Source organism: Leishmania infantum, chromosome 26 (assembly GCF_000002875.2).
Source record: "Leishmania infantum JPCM5 genome chromosome 26".
Taxonomy (NCBI): Eukaryota; Euglenozoa; class Kinetoplastea; order Trypanosomatida; family Trypanosomatidae; genus Leishmania; species Leishmania infantum.
The window spans coordinates 747,930-762,757 of NC_009410.2; the positions used below are offsets into that span (position 1 = coordinate 747,930).

Here is a 14,828-nt window from a genome sequence, read left to right on the forward strand (position 1 = left end):
CCTTCTCGCGAAAACACACACGCACACGCACAGACGCATGCACACATACAAGACGATCAAGTATGTGAAACTGAAAGAGACAAAAACAGCGGCAAGAGACTGCATGGACGGAGCAGACCCCTTGCACTCGACCGCTTGCCCGGGCGATGGCGCTTACTCTCTCTTGTCCTCTTGTTGACATATGCGCTCCCGGACAGTGAGGGAGGCTATGTGCGGCACGCGCGGCGAGGTGGCTGCATTCGGCGCCGCTCTGGTGTGTCTCTTGAAATGCGCCCGCCACGAAATGCGGCCTCTGCGGCGTGTCCAGTACCGCGGTGCTGCTTTCCGACCTTGAAGAATGTAACAAGGCACGCGGTCTCTGCACCCTTTACCTCTTCGTGCCTTCGGGCGTTCTTCTGTCTCCGCTGTCAACGCCTGACTCCGCGTGTGATGCCTTTCTCTTCTTCACCTCTTTCACTTATTCCGTTGACAACACCGCCTTCGACGTCTGCTGGCGAGTCTCCTCCTGTCCGTGATGGGTTCCAGAGCGACACCATAGAAGCGTGACGAGACGGACTGCCAAGCCCCCCCCCTCCTCCATCCTCTATGGATGTCGTCCTAAACGATACAATCGAAGGAGACACGCCCACACACGTGCTTACACGTAATCGCAGGTTGCCCATGACAGATCTGTCAAACCGGCAGTGGCGGGCGCTGGCGCAGGCTTACCCCTTTTACCTTGCCGGCGAAGTGGGTGTCGGAGGCCCTGCTAATGATGGTTCGCCGGATCGCCAAGCTGGTGTGACTGAAAGCGAGCTTGTGGCTCCGTCGCTGTCGTCGAGTGAGGAGTTTGTGCAGTACGTCGTGCCACGAGTAGCGAAGGTCTTTCCCGAGGAGCTGCAGGCCTACGAACGGGCCAACGACTGTGGCGGCCAACCAGCCCATCCCAACGGCGGCAGAGCTTGTCGCGCGTCTCCTCGGTCCACAGCAGAGGCTGTGGATGCCCTGCTCGTGTACTTGTTTGACTGCACCACTTCGGCGCTCTCGCGAGGCTCGCCAACGAAGCAGCGCAGGCCCTTCGCATCCGCATGCTTTGCGCCGCTCATCACGCCCCTCTCACGCCGCGAGCAACAGCTGCTGGGCCTCTACCACCGTAAGCAAGAGCAGTACACCTACGTATTGAGCACTCAGCAACAACTGCTTGCGGCGTCCCAGCTCGCCGTGCAGGCATTGCAGGGAGTGAGCAGTCCCATCCTGGCATACGCGCAAAGAGGCGCGGGCGCGTCGCAACGGGTAGCTGAGGAGAGCCTGGCCGCCCCCACCCGTGAGAGCGTTGTTTTTCCTGGCGGCCAAAAGTTATCGGTATGGCCACCGCTGTCGCACGCGACGGTCAGCGGCGATGGCAACTCTGCCCGTGCGGTACAAGCCGCGTCCTCATCACGTGCCCCAGCTGCGGGTGGCGCGAACAGCTGTGATGCCAGTCGTGCCTTTACGAGCGCGCTAGCCAACGTTCCGTACGAGAACCGCCCACGAGAGACACCGGCAGCGGCGTCTTTGTCAGTGGATGGCTCATCCGTAGCCGGCACTTGGAGAGACTCCCCTTTTCTGCACTCCCGCACCGATACCGCGCCGGTGCCAATCGCCATGAGCCGCTGTGCCGGCTGCCACGAGGTGGGCGGCGATCTACTCATCTGCACTCAATGTGAGGAGGTGCGCCACGAAGCCTGCGGCGGGCCGCACCCGCCAGAGCCAGGAATGGCCGGCAAGAGGGTGCCCGCTATGAACGTCTGCAAGCGGTGCGCGACCGCGCTGAACTTGTCCAGCAGCTCATCGAGCCTTCGCAGCACCACCTCCTCTAGCGAGCGAGCGGAGCTGGACGAGTACTTCAGCTCCGACGACGACGCCAGCAGCCTCTCCGGATTCATCGTGAACACCAGCGATGATGATGAGGCGGATGGTGGCGGCCAGAGCGCTGAGGACGACGGTGACAGCAACGTGGACAGAGCCAAGGGCAATGAGAAAGGTGAGAGGCGGCAGAGGAAGCATCAGTCAACGGGCGCGTTGGCACCGCCGCGGAAAGGCCAGCACGCCAACAAGAACAGGAAGCGGAGGCCTGCAGCAGGCGCCACAGACGCAGCGTCCGATGTGTCGTCGGCGTCTTCAGCCGCCTCGGGGTCATCATCGCGCATTTGGAGCCGCTCTGCGTCGCTCGACCGCGCCCTCGCAATGGCTGCAAAGACAAAGAGCAAGAGGCACGACTCAGCCAAGAAAGTGCACGCTGGTGATAACGAAGGTGATGCTGGGGCTTCGGCACCGCGGAATGAGGGTCACGAGGGGCAGCGACGGAAGCGACGCCGCGTGCGCCACGAGGATGAGGAAGGTGGACGCCGTCAGCACAAGCGGAAGCGCTCTGCTGCTGAGGCCAGCGATACCTCCTCACTGACGTCCAGCACGTCCTCGGGGTCGTCGTCGTTGTCGACGAAGAAGGTGCGGCTGTTGAAGTCACAGAAAGAGAAGGCGTCTTCGCAACACCAGAGCAGCGCACAGATGCCACTGTCACCGCCGCGACAGGAAGACGCGAGACGGGTGTCCACATGTGCGAGTAGGGAGGGCACGAAGCATTCGCCTGTAGACCGCCGCCGAGCAGAGCTGCTGTCGGCTCAGCCGCGTCGTTTGGCGGAGCTGGAAGATGAGGAAGAGCTCAGCGCGCTCGGCATCGCCTCATCTTCTGCATCCGGGACGCCGCTGCAGCCGCCACCGTCATCGTCGAAGCGGCGCCAAGGCTGCAGCGCTAACCGAAGTGGTGGCTGCAAACGCCTCAGGAACGTTGCCTCCTCCTCGTCCTCTAGCGACGACGGCAACTGAGGAGTGGTTGATGCTGGCAGAGTTTGACAGAGCTAGTTGCCAGTTCCCCCACGGAGCTGGCAACCAGCCTCGCTTGCCCAACACGCGCGCCCGACCCTCTTTGCGTGCAACACGAAGCGAAGTTACAGAACTGTTCGTTCGGTTTTGTCTCGACGAGTGCCGTGCGCTCACACGGGTTGTGCGGCAAACCATGGTGTGTGTGTGTGTGTGTGGGTGGGTGGGGTGGGCTGCAAGTGTCTGCCGCTGCGACCCCCTTTGGTGGATACGCGCCTCCCACGGTATCGGCCATCCAACACACTGTCAATTAATCGCCTAAGCGCACACGGAGAGCCATCCAGCACCATCTTACATGAACAGGGGAGCATGTCTAGAGTCAGCACCGAAGGGGGTGCCTCAGAGGCGAAACGGAGATGGCGCATGCGTTGCGGATACGCTCGCGCCGCTCTCGTGTCCTTGACGGCCTGCCCCAGGTGACAGCAGCCCACCGCGTCTGCAGAATGAGCTTAAGCGCACATGAAAATGGCACTCTTCTATGCAACCTTCCCCTTCATTGTGCTACATCCCCCCGACCCACCCACCCATCACAAGCCTGCGCACGGATCTCCTTTCCTCTTCACTTACAGAGCACGCGGTATCAAACCCGCAGCCAACCCTATTCGCCTCTCCCGTGCCCCGGTGTGGACGTGCGCGCCAACGGCATCTCTTTTTTTGTTCGTGCGGAAACCGCGAACACTTCCACTTACGCAGCGACGCAACCCTCCGCCACGGCCACTCGCAGTCTTCCTCCCCAGCCCCCCTACCTGCCATCACATCCCTGCCCTCTTTTCAGGTCTTGGCAGGATGGGGCGTAGCAACAATCAGCGTCGCAGAACTGCCAAGGCACGAGGAAAGCCGTTCATTCCAAAGACGGTGAAGAGCAAGGTGCGCAATCAGAACCGCCGTATGAAGATTATGGCGGCCAAGAAGGACCCACGGCTGCACAAGAAGCTTTCCTACGACAAGGTCCACACGAAGTCGGGAAAGATCACGCAGCGCAAGTTCCAGTCCGGTGGCTACAACCACAGCGGCAAGTTCGGCAAGGCGGCTGGAGCGAAGCGGAACGCCGCGAAGGGGAAGATAAAGTAGTTTGAGCGCTTCGGAGTAGCGAAGCGCTGAAGCTTGTGTGCGCGGGGGTTTTGTGCCATGGTGAGTTGGCGCTGCGTCTTGTACGGGGCCGATCTCTCTCTCTCCGCCTGCTCGTGCTCGCTTCTTTTGCTGCCGCGTGAGTGACGTCGCTGGCGACAACCACCAGCTTATGATCTATGGGCCCGATGGACGACGCTGAGCATAGGTAGAGAGAGAGAGGCGGCAACAAGCTACAGCGCTTGTGTGGATAGGTGTGTATCACTTGTAACACTATACTGTCAAGACAAAAGACGAGAAGCAACGCGTACCTCCCCAAACGAAAAAAAAAGTGTGCGGGATGGAAGTTGAAGGCAGGGACAGGGCAGCCCGATAAAGAGCGTAAGAGAGCGAGAGAGAGAGAGGATGGAGACAAAGGGTGGGAAGGGAGAGGAGGAGCACACACCCACACCCGCAGAGGCACAGCGCAGAGGTCGCTGCTGAATCGCTGACGGAAGGATCAAAGCCACGGGAAAACACCAAAACAGCTCTCTTTCTCTCACCATACCTCTCCCCTGCGGCTGGGATGCGTGCATCGATGGAGCGGCCTGCTTGACCCGTGCTGCTCGACAATGAGACTCCCCACCAGCTCTCTCCCTCTCTGACACGTATGCGAAGACGTTCATGACGGCGACGCGCTACAGCGTCTCCATCTTTCTCTCTCTATCTCGCTTTCTGATGTAATGCTGCGCATGTGTGTCTCTTCCTGCAGACGCAGAGGGAGCGGCCACGCGCCCACCCATCCACCACCTACACACACACGCACAAACGCTCTCTGGAGTGAGCTGAGAATGCTCCGTCGTACGTGGCTGCCACTGATGTCGCTGACGGAGGCGCAGCACTTGGTACTCGACGCGCAGGGGCAGCAGACCCCAACTCCGCGAGCGCCTCTTCCACAGCTGCTCGCGGCGCTGGCAGAGCACTATCGGGCTGGTTGTGAGACGTTTACCAAAGCTGCACTGCAGCACGTTGTGCAGCTCGATCAGTCGGACGAGGACACGAGGCACATCGCAGCCGCACGTCTTGTCGCGCCGTTGCCACCGAACTGTCTCCTTACAGATGTGAACGGAGCGCCGCCACACACCGCCGCGCCCCCGAAAGCGCCGCCGCACTTGATCACGGAGGTGCTGCGCGCCTACCCACACACACCGGAAGTGCGCGAGCGGTGCTGCCGTTGCATTGCCAATATGTGCCAGCTCAGCGCCGATGCCTCCACCAGCATTCAGCTCGTCCCTGCGGCCTGCCATAGTGGCACCCCTGCAACCAGCACACTGCCTCTGGCCGACGCCCTTGTCGAAGAGGGCGCCGTGGAGCTGGTGCTTGGGACTCTGGCCATAGCGGGCCGTCTCAGCTCCAAGGGCCGCTGCTGGACAGCCATGGCGATGCTCAACCTCACATGCATGTCTCACAACGGCGCCGCCCGGGCCACAGCTGCCGGTGCTGTCGATCGCCTGGCCGAATTCGTCTTGTTTCTATTGGAGGACGCGCCGCGTGCCTCCGCTGCCTCCACCGCGGCGCCGATCCGCGGACTCGTCGAGGAAGCGACCATCGCCCTCGACGCCGCGCTTGGAGCGCTGACTGGCGTTCTAGCGGCCGAGGCGCCAGAGAACGCCAGCAGTATCTCTTTCAACTACGAGAAAGCGAGCTACGTCGCCGTCGACGCCGTAGTGCGGTCGCTGTTGGCTGCGTCGGCGCTGATGGTTCGGGATGGACGAAACAACGGCGCGTACGACGCCTCGCTCTTGTCACGTCGCTGCGGCACGGTACATTTCTCAAGTGCGTCTGAAACGCAGCAGACGGCCGTGGCCGTGCTGCTGCCGCTCCTTCACAAGGGCTGGATGGCACTGCAGTCGTTGTGCAGCTTCCCGGCCAACCTGCCGATGGTCTTCGACGTCATTTACGAGGCGGCAAACGCAAACCAGGAGAGCATGGCGATGGCGAACGAGACGGACGGGGGTACGGAGGAGGTCTTGCAGGTGACTGGGCAGACGGAGCGGCAGTACGTCGCGGCGCTGTCGTGTCTCGTCGACGCGGCGTTGTTCTTGACAACAGAGCTTGAGGGGCTGGAGGCGGTCGGCACGGATAAGCTGGCATGCCTGCAGAACGATATCCGGCTCTACGTGATGGACGTCATGCAAGCCATGACAGCGTCGCGGAAGGATCTGACAAGCAAGGATACCGCCGCTGCTTCAGCAAGTGCCGGGGGCGCCGGTGAGGACGCCGAGGAAGAGGCGCGAGACAGCGCGACGGCTGACACTTCCCCTGTGTACCCGACGGCGGCGGCGATGAGCGTGACGGACGTTCTGACGGCTGGTACGGTAAGCAACATGGCACTGGCGTGTGCCGTCCGCCTCCACATCGAGCACCAAGAGCGCCGCAGCCGGAGCGAGCACCAGGATCGCCATAGTACCTGCAGCGCGCACTCGCAGTGTCGTCGCGGCGTCCCTACTCCGTACGCCGCCCGCGACTTAACGCTGCTCTCTAAGTCGCTTGCGGTATTGGCTAATGCGGCGGAGATTGGCGACGAGGCGGCGACGTCAGCCAACGCGGTTGCGGCTCTGCAGGCAATCCTGCAGGATGCGGCGGAAGGTGTCATGTCTTTGCCGCCAGCGTACGGGGCTGAGCTGGCGGAGCTCTTCAGACCCACCGAGAACGCAGAGGACAATGCTGAGGTGCGTGGCGTCTCAGGCATTCACCCTGAGGACCGGCTCTCTTTCCTGCAACAAGCGGCTCTGGTGGGGCAGGTGTATGCAGTGCTCTGGAGCACGCTGCGCACCGCTCAGGGTGTGGCGACAGTGTCGCAGATGAGTGTGATGCAGACAGCCAAGGGGGTGCAGACGTCGCTGCGGGAGTCGTACCTGCCGGCGCTGGCAGCGGCGAGGGAACGATTCGGCGCTCGCCCGGCCGCAGACGCAGGTGATGAGGCAGCGAAGCCGGCGACCGTTTCGTGGGTAGCGAACACAGCTGAGGAGACGGTAACCCGATTGCTGAAACTGTCGGACGAGCTCATCAGCAACATGCAGAGGCTGTCCGAAAGTACGCAACGCACCCCGGCGTGAGGCGTGCCAGCTGCCGACGCTGCCGTTCTTCCCCCTCCCAAGCTACTGCTGGCGTCTGTCTCGCGCTCTTTCCCTGCGTTGCCGTTTCGCGGCCTTCTTTTTTGTTGTTTTGATTCGCGTCTTAAGTGCACGCTGGGTGCAGCCATTGTCTCTCTCCCTTCCTAACACCTCTGTGACACACACGCACACGCACACACAAATACACGCACGAGCGTGCATTGACAAAGACGCAACGGAAGCGCACACAAAACCGAGGGCCGCCAGCAGTGTGCGCCCAACTGCGCTGACACTAACACACATACATACATACTCAGAGGGAGAGAGACACGCGTGCCAGACGTGTATAGGAAAAGGGACGGCGAGGCCGCGGGTTTAGACGACAGCACGATTATAGGCGTAGCTTTTGGGAGGAGGAAAGATGGGTGGAGTCTGCAGGCCTGCAGGGAGCGTCCGCAGACGGGCATGACGTCTTCCCTCTTCCCTCTCGTGTGCCTGCATGTGCGTGTGACTGCGCATATGTGTGTGTGTGTGTGATCCTCTGTGACTACCCCCCTCTCTCTCCTTGACGTTGTGGTTACTTCGCCGCGCACCTCCACCGTTCCTTCTCCCTTCGGCCAACTACCACCTCACTTCCCCCCTCGTCACGCACGCACATACTAAACATGCCGCCCTTTGATCTGGCTCCGTCCTCAGCGTCGGCGCACCACTCTCCTTGTTTGGGGCCTTCTCTGTCCTTCCTTTCTGTGCTGCGCTTCTCGCTATTCGCACACGAGGTCTGCTTCTTAAAAGCTTGCGCCGTATCTGCTCGCCTTTGCCCTTTGCCTGCGCAACAGGGCACCTGCCAGGCAGCCAACGCATACCCACTAACGCATAGCCCGACGTGCACGCGTCCACGATGGAGGCGCTGAGAGTATGCTTCCAGATTGCGCTCGTTATCGCACCTCATATTGGATACTGCGCGCAGCATGCGGAAATTCACCGCACCCAGTCGATTGAAGGCTACTCCCCCGTGGTCTCCCTAATCCTGCTGACGAGCAACACACTGCGCATCTACTATTATATTGGCCACCACTTTCTTTTAGCCCTCCTCCTTCAGGCTATCCTCGGCGTTGCTGTGCACGGGGTACTGCTGTGCAAGGTGCTGGAAGTGCACGTGCAGCAGCTGCTGGACGCCCGGGTCACGGACATATACGACGAGGACAGCGCCGCCGTTATCGAGACTGCGGCAGCAGGGACTCCAACAGTGGCACCGTCGTCTTCTGCGGCCGGCTCTGGCGGAGCGGCGGAAAAGCAAAACCAGGCATTCGGCGATAGAGACGACACGGCCCCTTCACCAAATACCGCCGCAGCGCCTGCTGCGGAGTGGCCGGCCTCGTCTAGCGCGGCGCACAACGGGTACGAGGGCTCGGGCGACGTGCCGCCATCGCTTGCCCCATCGGCTGGCATCGGGTGTGTGACTTCCAAGTTTCTGCAGGTCCTCTTCCGCATTGAGGACTGTATCGAAGCCAGCTTGCTTCGGAACACTCCGCCTCAGTTCGTCTACAACTACGCCATCGCTGCTACCGCTGCGCTGGTGGTGGCGCTGCTCTACTATGTTTCCATTGGCCGCGTCTGGAAGAACGCGGCCGAGGTGGTAGGGTATGCGGCGCTCGGCATCGAGGCCCTACTCGTGCTCCCGCAGATTCTCCGCAACGCTCGGCGGCGCAGCACCGAGGGCCTTACCATGCTGCTCATCCTCACGTGGGTGGGCGGTGATGTTATCAAAGTGATTTACTTTATCTATGCAAAACAGGCACTGCCCTTTATTGTGTGCGGCTGCTTCCAGGTCTTCCTGGACATTGTGGTGGTGGCGCAGCTTGTGTACTACCGCTTGATTGTGAAGCGGGAGAGCGAGGTGCTCATAGAGGGCGACGACGGCGCTGGTGGGCAATACCGCGACGGTGCCGTGCCCGCGGTGGACCCGCTTGAGTCGCAAAATATGCCCAGTCTAAGGGTTCTGTAGGGAGCAGAAGACAAGAACGGAGGAGGTGAGGAGGGTGCGAGGTGGCTCTGTGGCACATGGACATCGAGTGGCACGCTTGCTGAGCGAGCAAGGCAGCAATCTCTCCCTCCCTCCCTCTCTCTCTCAGCTCTTCGGCGTGCGCAGCGGCGACGATCTCACTCGCGCGTGTCTCTCCTTCACTTTCACTCAGGCACTGACTGCGTCACACACACATATACACACCAGCGCATAACTGTGCTGGTGCACGTCTTTCCCGAGGATCGATTTATTCCTTTCGCTTTCCATTTGGTGCGCGTCTTTGTGGTACGCTGCAGTGCGTGTCCGTCGTTTCCCTGTTCCTTTTTTTTGTTGCTGCCTCATTTGCTCCCCATCCCCCTTCATACACAAACAGACACGCACTGTGACACGGGCAGACCCAGCCGCAAATACAGTGACACTCCCCTCTGCGTGCTCTGCCAGTTTTGTCGCCCTCTTGCTGACCCCGCATCCCCCCCGGACTGCTTCATATATATATATATATATCTATGCCTACGCATGTGTTTTCGCTTGGATACCTTTTGTTTTTCTGGTTCCTTTTCCGCTGCCTCGTCAGCGACTGTGTGTGTGCCCCCTCCGCGTCTGTGCCTGTATCTCTCTCCCTCTCTCTGTATTTGCTCTTATTGCTTCTCTGCCTTTTTTTGCTTCCGTTCATTCTGTTTTTTTTTTTTGTATTTCGTCTATGCGCCACGACTACAAGTCTTTGCGACAACTGCGCGGCATGTGGTGTGGGTACACCTCTGTGCACGCGTGTGGAGGGCATCAAGGAGGCAGCGAGAGAGGGTTGGGGGCGTGGCCGAGTTGACTTCACGCCTCCCCCTTTGGCTCCTCTCCCCGCGCCGCCTGAGTCTGGAATAATGGAGCGAGGCAAATGCTGGACCAGTTGCAGGGCTGCTGCGCAGCTGTGCATGCGCGAAGTGCACCTGAGTGCGTATGCATGCATGTTTTGGTGTTTGCCTGTGCCTCGGCATTCATGCACTCTTTTCTCAGATCACAGCTTGTCTACTTCGCCTGCAGACATGCACCATAGACACGCCCCTGCCCGCACTTCGTGCACAAGCGTGGTGCCGACGCGCGGGGGTTGAAAACGGCGAACCTCTTGCTTCAGTCTTCCCATTGTCGTCCCTCTCTCTCTTCACTCTCCCGACGTGGGCAACTGTACCTTACGCACCGACACACTATCAAAGGCCCCCCTCAAGCATTTTCTATAGGAAAGCAAGAAGAGAGGAGGCTCAGCCCAACGCCACCAAGCCCTTTCTCATATTCCTTTGCACCTGTTGTCGACGCCTCCCTCTTTCTGGCCTCGATGGAGAGCACGATCGAGAGCACGTTGGAGAATGTCGAGCACGGCATCCGCAACGCACTGCAGCGCCTCAGCGACGCGCGTGCTCGCTTGGCGACCCAGCGCTCCGCGCTGAATGAAAACAGACTCGTGCTGGTGCGGGCCGTGTCGCCGCTCCTGCTAGTGTATCCTGCCGAATCAGCGCTGCCGGCCCCTTCCTATTCGCCTTGTGGCGCCTCAGACACGCTTCTTACACCGTTGCTGCGTGGCCAGTCGGCCAAATCAGCCGTTGCGGCTGGCAGCTCTCCTCGCCACAATGGCCTACTTTGTGAGGTCGATCGTGCCGAGGATTTCGAAGACACTATCATCATCAGTCCTGCCGCTGCCGCACGAGAGCGAGCACCCGCACCGCCAACACTGCTAGCACTGCAGCCCCTGCCGCCGATGTCCTCGCCACGCGCTCTTCCTCAGGCATCGACGTATGCTGGCTTCTACTCGGCTATGGCGGCACGCACACAACAGCTGGAAGAGCAATGCTCCAGCTATTACCGCGAACACGTGAAGCACGCGGCCAAGCTGCAGATTGCACAGGTGTGGGCCCGAGAGGTGCAGCCGTGGTTCGAGAAGGTTGTGCATCGCGGCTTCTTCCAGCATGTGATTCTCCGGCTTGACGCGCTGAATCGACGGGTGGTTCGGCTGTGTCGGCGGTTGGCGCTGGATCGACCTCAGTACATACCAAGCCGCCAGTGCACAATTCCGATAAGAAGGGGCATGTGTGCGCACGGTCAGATGGTGGGCGAGGAGGGACATCTCCACGGCCGCCAACCGCACTCACAGTGTTGCCCCCATCTCGCGGGGGGCGTGTGCAACCGAGGGCAAACAAATGGATTACGTGGCGTCAATGGACAAGTCCGCTCAGCCAGCGACGATGGCGGAGAGGGACAAGCGGCACAGAAGTGTGGCTGCACAGCAGAGGCCACGAGCCTTTCGGCGCCGCCGAGCCAACAGGGACGCACCAGCGATGCTGCTCTCAAGCTTGACAGCGCGGATGGCAACAACCACCCCATGTGCTCTCTTTGGCGCCAGTACATTCAGATGGTGTCGCAGCCAGACGCTCTGGACGACGAGCATCGTCAGGCGGGCGAAGAGAGCCACAGCCCACCGTCGCCGCTACTGCGCACGCCTCGCTCTCTCCGACATGTGTGGCATGTCACCATGGAGGGCTTGACCAGCAGCGATGCCGGCGCAGTCAGCGACTCGATGACCGCGGAACCCCCTAACGCTCTGCCCGCCGCCGACAGCGTCTCCGTCGGCGATGTGATGCCGCACCCAGGCTGCCGACTGCACCAGCGCGGCCACATCGATGCACTTGTGCGAAACCTCAGCGACCTTGTGAGGCGACGCGCCTCACTTCACCTGCCACTGCCTCCTCAGCAGTCGACACTGCGGCTCTGCAACCATGATGAGCACGAGCATGAGGTGGGTTGTCACGACGGCCGCGATGACGCTGCTGGCGATGGGCGTCGTGGTGCGACTGCCCTTGTGCGAGAACGTCTGCCATTGGACACGGGCTCTCCCCCTGTCGCCCTCCACCACTCTCATCTGTGTGTACTGCTTTGCTGCGCGATGCAACTCTGCTCTCTGGCGCAGCTGTGCAACGCGATCCGCGCAGGTCAACCTCTGTGCTACGTAACACCGCCACCTCAACTTGCTTATGATGCTGACGTGGGTGGTTGCTCTGGTGACGACAACGTCGCAGATGACGGCATCGGCGGTGTGGAGGTGGTGCATATCGGTCCGCACGAGCCGATGACTGTGTCGGCAAGGGCCACGGATGGCCCTTTCACATGCCAACGCACGTGTGAAGGACAGATTGCGGAGGCCTTGGCAGCGGTCTACCACACCGTGCCCTGTCTGCTCTCGCAGTTGAGCCTTGCACTTCAGAAGCGAAGGGGTGGCGCCGAGTACAGCGGCAATGCGCAGCGGGAAGAAAGGAGCGAAGTAGCGGCTTCCGAAACGGATGAGGCCACTGGATCGAAACCGTGTGCGGCGTCGGCGGAAGAGGACCGCTTTTGTGTGACGAACAGCGCCGCAGATGCTGGTGCTGGAAAGGATAGCGCCACTGGCGCCGCTCTTTGGCCAACCGTGGGAGACGCGGCCCGTGACCGTGACGCCTTTGTTCGGCGGTGGCTTTCGCTCGCGTCGTCGTTGCTCACCACCGAGTTGCCGCCGCCAAGCACCCCACTCACCGAGGTGCCTTCAGTTTACGCCCGTGTACTGCGTGTTGGGTCCTTGTTCCGCTCTCTCCTGGATGCCGCTGAGGATGAGTGTGACGAGAGGCTTCTACAGCCTGCTGCAGGAGCAGCTTCCGCGGTGTTGTCCCCAACGACAACGACTCCTCTCACTACCGCGCGAGCGGATGTATCCACCTTGGCGACACATGAGATTCACGTTGCACAACGCAACACCACTGCAGCCCATCGTATTGCTCGTGCTGTTCCCGCTTCATCGATTCCGCTCGCGGCGACGACTCGGGTGAGCACGTTGCGCCAGATGGAGCTGCAGACGCGTCAGCAATGGCAGTCCATGGAGACGAGTCTCTCCGTCGCCCGTTCCATGGCAGCGGCGGCCCTCAAGCGGGCTGCACCCAGCGACGACGAGGCGGGCGATGTAGCGGTCTTGCGAGCGCCGATGCCGCTTGCTTGATTGCTATTATTCTCTCGCGTCTGTGCTCTTTGCTCTCGCACACCATTTGGACTGGCTGATCTCGCCTTTTACCTTTCCTCTCTTCCCCCCCCTCGTGGGGGCCATCCTTCTCACTCCTTCTCCTGCTCCTCCAGTGCTGCTATCAAGCGCGTATCCGCTCGAAAACTCGAATAAAGCGAAGCAGAAAAAGCGTATCACCCTCACCGCGGAGTTGTTTTACCCGTTGTTGCGCTCATAGTGATAAGTCTCATGGGATAGGTGAATAACCTCGTCATTCTCGCCCCTTCCCCCCTCCCCCACCCTACCTGCCTTCGAGAGCGCGCGCATCTCGCCGCTTTCTTTCTCCATGCCTCTCCGCTCACTCTGCTCCTTGTCCCTGTCCACATGTACACGCGACTGATCCAACGCCTCATAGTTTTACATCCAGCACTTTTGACTGGGCGCACACCTCTCTTATTCTCCCGCTGTCTCTCTCTCTCTCTACCGGGCTGTCGCCGCTCGCCACCACTACCTCTGGCGTCGCGGCTGTTGGCAGCCGTCATCACTCTGTTTCTCCCCCTCAGCCCCACCGCGTCTGCAGGGCAACCGCGGCGCTTTATCTTGTGTGCCTGCGTGTGAGTGCGTCTGCTCGGCTATCCGTCTTATCGCGCTCTCTGTGCCCACACACGCACACACACATACACTTAAGGACACCTCTCTTTTTCGTTTGCTGTTGCTGCTGCCCCCCTTTCCCCCTCCCCTTCTCCCCCTCGGCCCTCCCGCCATATCTGCTTCTCGTTCGCCGCGGCTGTGCGTGTCTGCGTGTGTGCACGCGTTGTCGTGCTCGTAACGCCACCATTGTAACGGGTGATTTTCCTTTGAGAAGCGGAAGAGAGAGGTGAGGTGAGGTGAGGCTACGCATCGGCGCCCGTGCACACGCACGCAGTGTGGGGATTGCTGGAGGCATCGGTCACGCTTGCACTGAAGAACACAGAGGGAGACCAAGAGGGCGACGCATCATTGGAGTTGAAAGTGGCTTCATTGCAAGGTAGGTCGGTCACGAAGGTCTTCGCAGAGACGCCGGTGTTGCACGTGGCAGCCCTCTTTCTTCACCATTGGCATCTCTGTCCTCGTTCTCCACCTCGCTCTGCGGCCGTTCTCACCGCCAGCTTCCTTTTCGTCATCCCTGCCTGCAACTTGCGACCCTTCTTCTGCCTTCCCGGCGTGAGGAGAAGGGCAACAACATAGTAGGCGAAATTTCAACCCCCGCCTTACGTGTGTGTATGTACGTGAGCGTGGGCCTTCCGTGAACGGTAGCAGGGGCAAACCACAGCAACAAGAGGCAAGAGGAGGAGGACGCGGCTTTCTGCGGATCGGAGAATACGACTACTAATAAGATACACACACTGACACAGACACACACAGTCACATACAGGGGGGCACGCACATCCCTCTCCTTCCCTCTGCTCCTCCTTTGCGGGCTTGAAAAGGAGTGCTGCGCTGAGAGCACCGACCACACGTGACATCCGCTGCCGAGTTAGACCTTTTCGTCTTCTCTCCCCTTCATATCCTCACGTGTGTCGGTTCCTGTGTTGCTTCGTGCCCTTTCGTTGCTTCTCTTCTTTTCAAAGGTTGGCGTGCACGCATGTGTGTGCATGCGAGTGTGCGTGCGCTTGTCAGGTATGCCCGTGTATGCCTTTCTTTGCCTGTGCAGCACATCTGTGACGCGTTTTCTTCCATTCCCTCCTGCACGGCTTGC

The 14,828-nt window shown here is 60.5% G+C and overlaps 5 protein-coding genes across 5 annotated transcripts; all 5 read left to right on the plus strand.

Moving 5' to 3' along the window:
- Window positions 1–660: 660 nt before the first annotated feature.
- LINJ_26_2010 (conserved hypothetical protein) lies at window positions 661–2,844 on the plus strand (the record flags this gene model as incomplete). Its single annotated transcript, XM_001470503.1, has 1 exon — window positions 661–2,844. The coding sequence occupies one exon, from the start codon at window positions 661–663 to the stop codon at window positions 2,842–2,844; it is 2,184 nt and encodes a 727-aa protein (XP_001470540.1).
- An 840-nt stretch (window positions 2,845–3,684) lies between these two features.
- LINJ_26_2020 (conserved hypothetical protein) lies at window positions 3,685–3,969 on the plus strand (the record flags this gene model as incomplete). The annotated part of the gene is made up of 1 exon (XM_001470504.1): window positions 3,685–3,969. One exon carries the CDS (start codon window positions 3,685–3,687, stop codon window positions 3,967–3,969), a length of 285 nt encoding a protein of 94 aa, XP_001470541.1.
- A 719-nt stretch (window positions 3,970–4,688) lies between these two features.
- Window positions 4,689–7,064, plus strand: LINJ_26_2030 (conserved hypothetical protein; the record flags this gene model as incomplete). Its single annotated transcript, XM_001470505.1, has 1 exon — window positions 4,689–7,064. The coding sequence occupies one exon, from the start codon at window positions 4,689–4,691 to the stop codon at window positions 7,062–7,064; it is 2,376 nt and encodes a 791-aa protein (XP_001470542.1).
- Window positions 7,065–7,959: 895 nt separating this feature from the next.
- On the plus strand, window positions 7,960–9,066 carry LINJ_26_2040 (conserved hypothetical protein; the record flags this gene model as incomplete). Its single annotated transcript, XM_001470506.1, has 1 exon — window positions 7,960–9,066. One exon carries the CDS (start codon window positions 7,960–7,962, stop codon window positions 9,064–9,066), a length of 1,107 nt encoding a protein of 368 aa, XP_001470543.1.
- A 1,342-nt stretch (window positions 9,067–10,408) lies between these two features.
- LINJ_26_2050 (conserved hypothetical protein) lies at window positions 10,409–13,090 on the plus strand (the record flags this gene model as incomplete). The annotated part of the gene is made up of 1 exon (XM_001470507.1): window positions 10,409–13,090. One exon carries the CDS (start codon window positions 10,409–10,411, stop codon window positions 13,088–13,090), a length of 2,682 nt encoding a protein of 893 aa, XP_001470544.1.
- Between the last annotated feature and the right edge of the window lie 1,738 nt (window positions 13,091–14,828).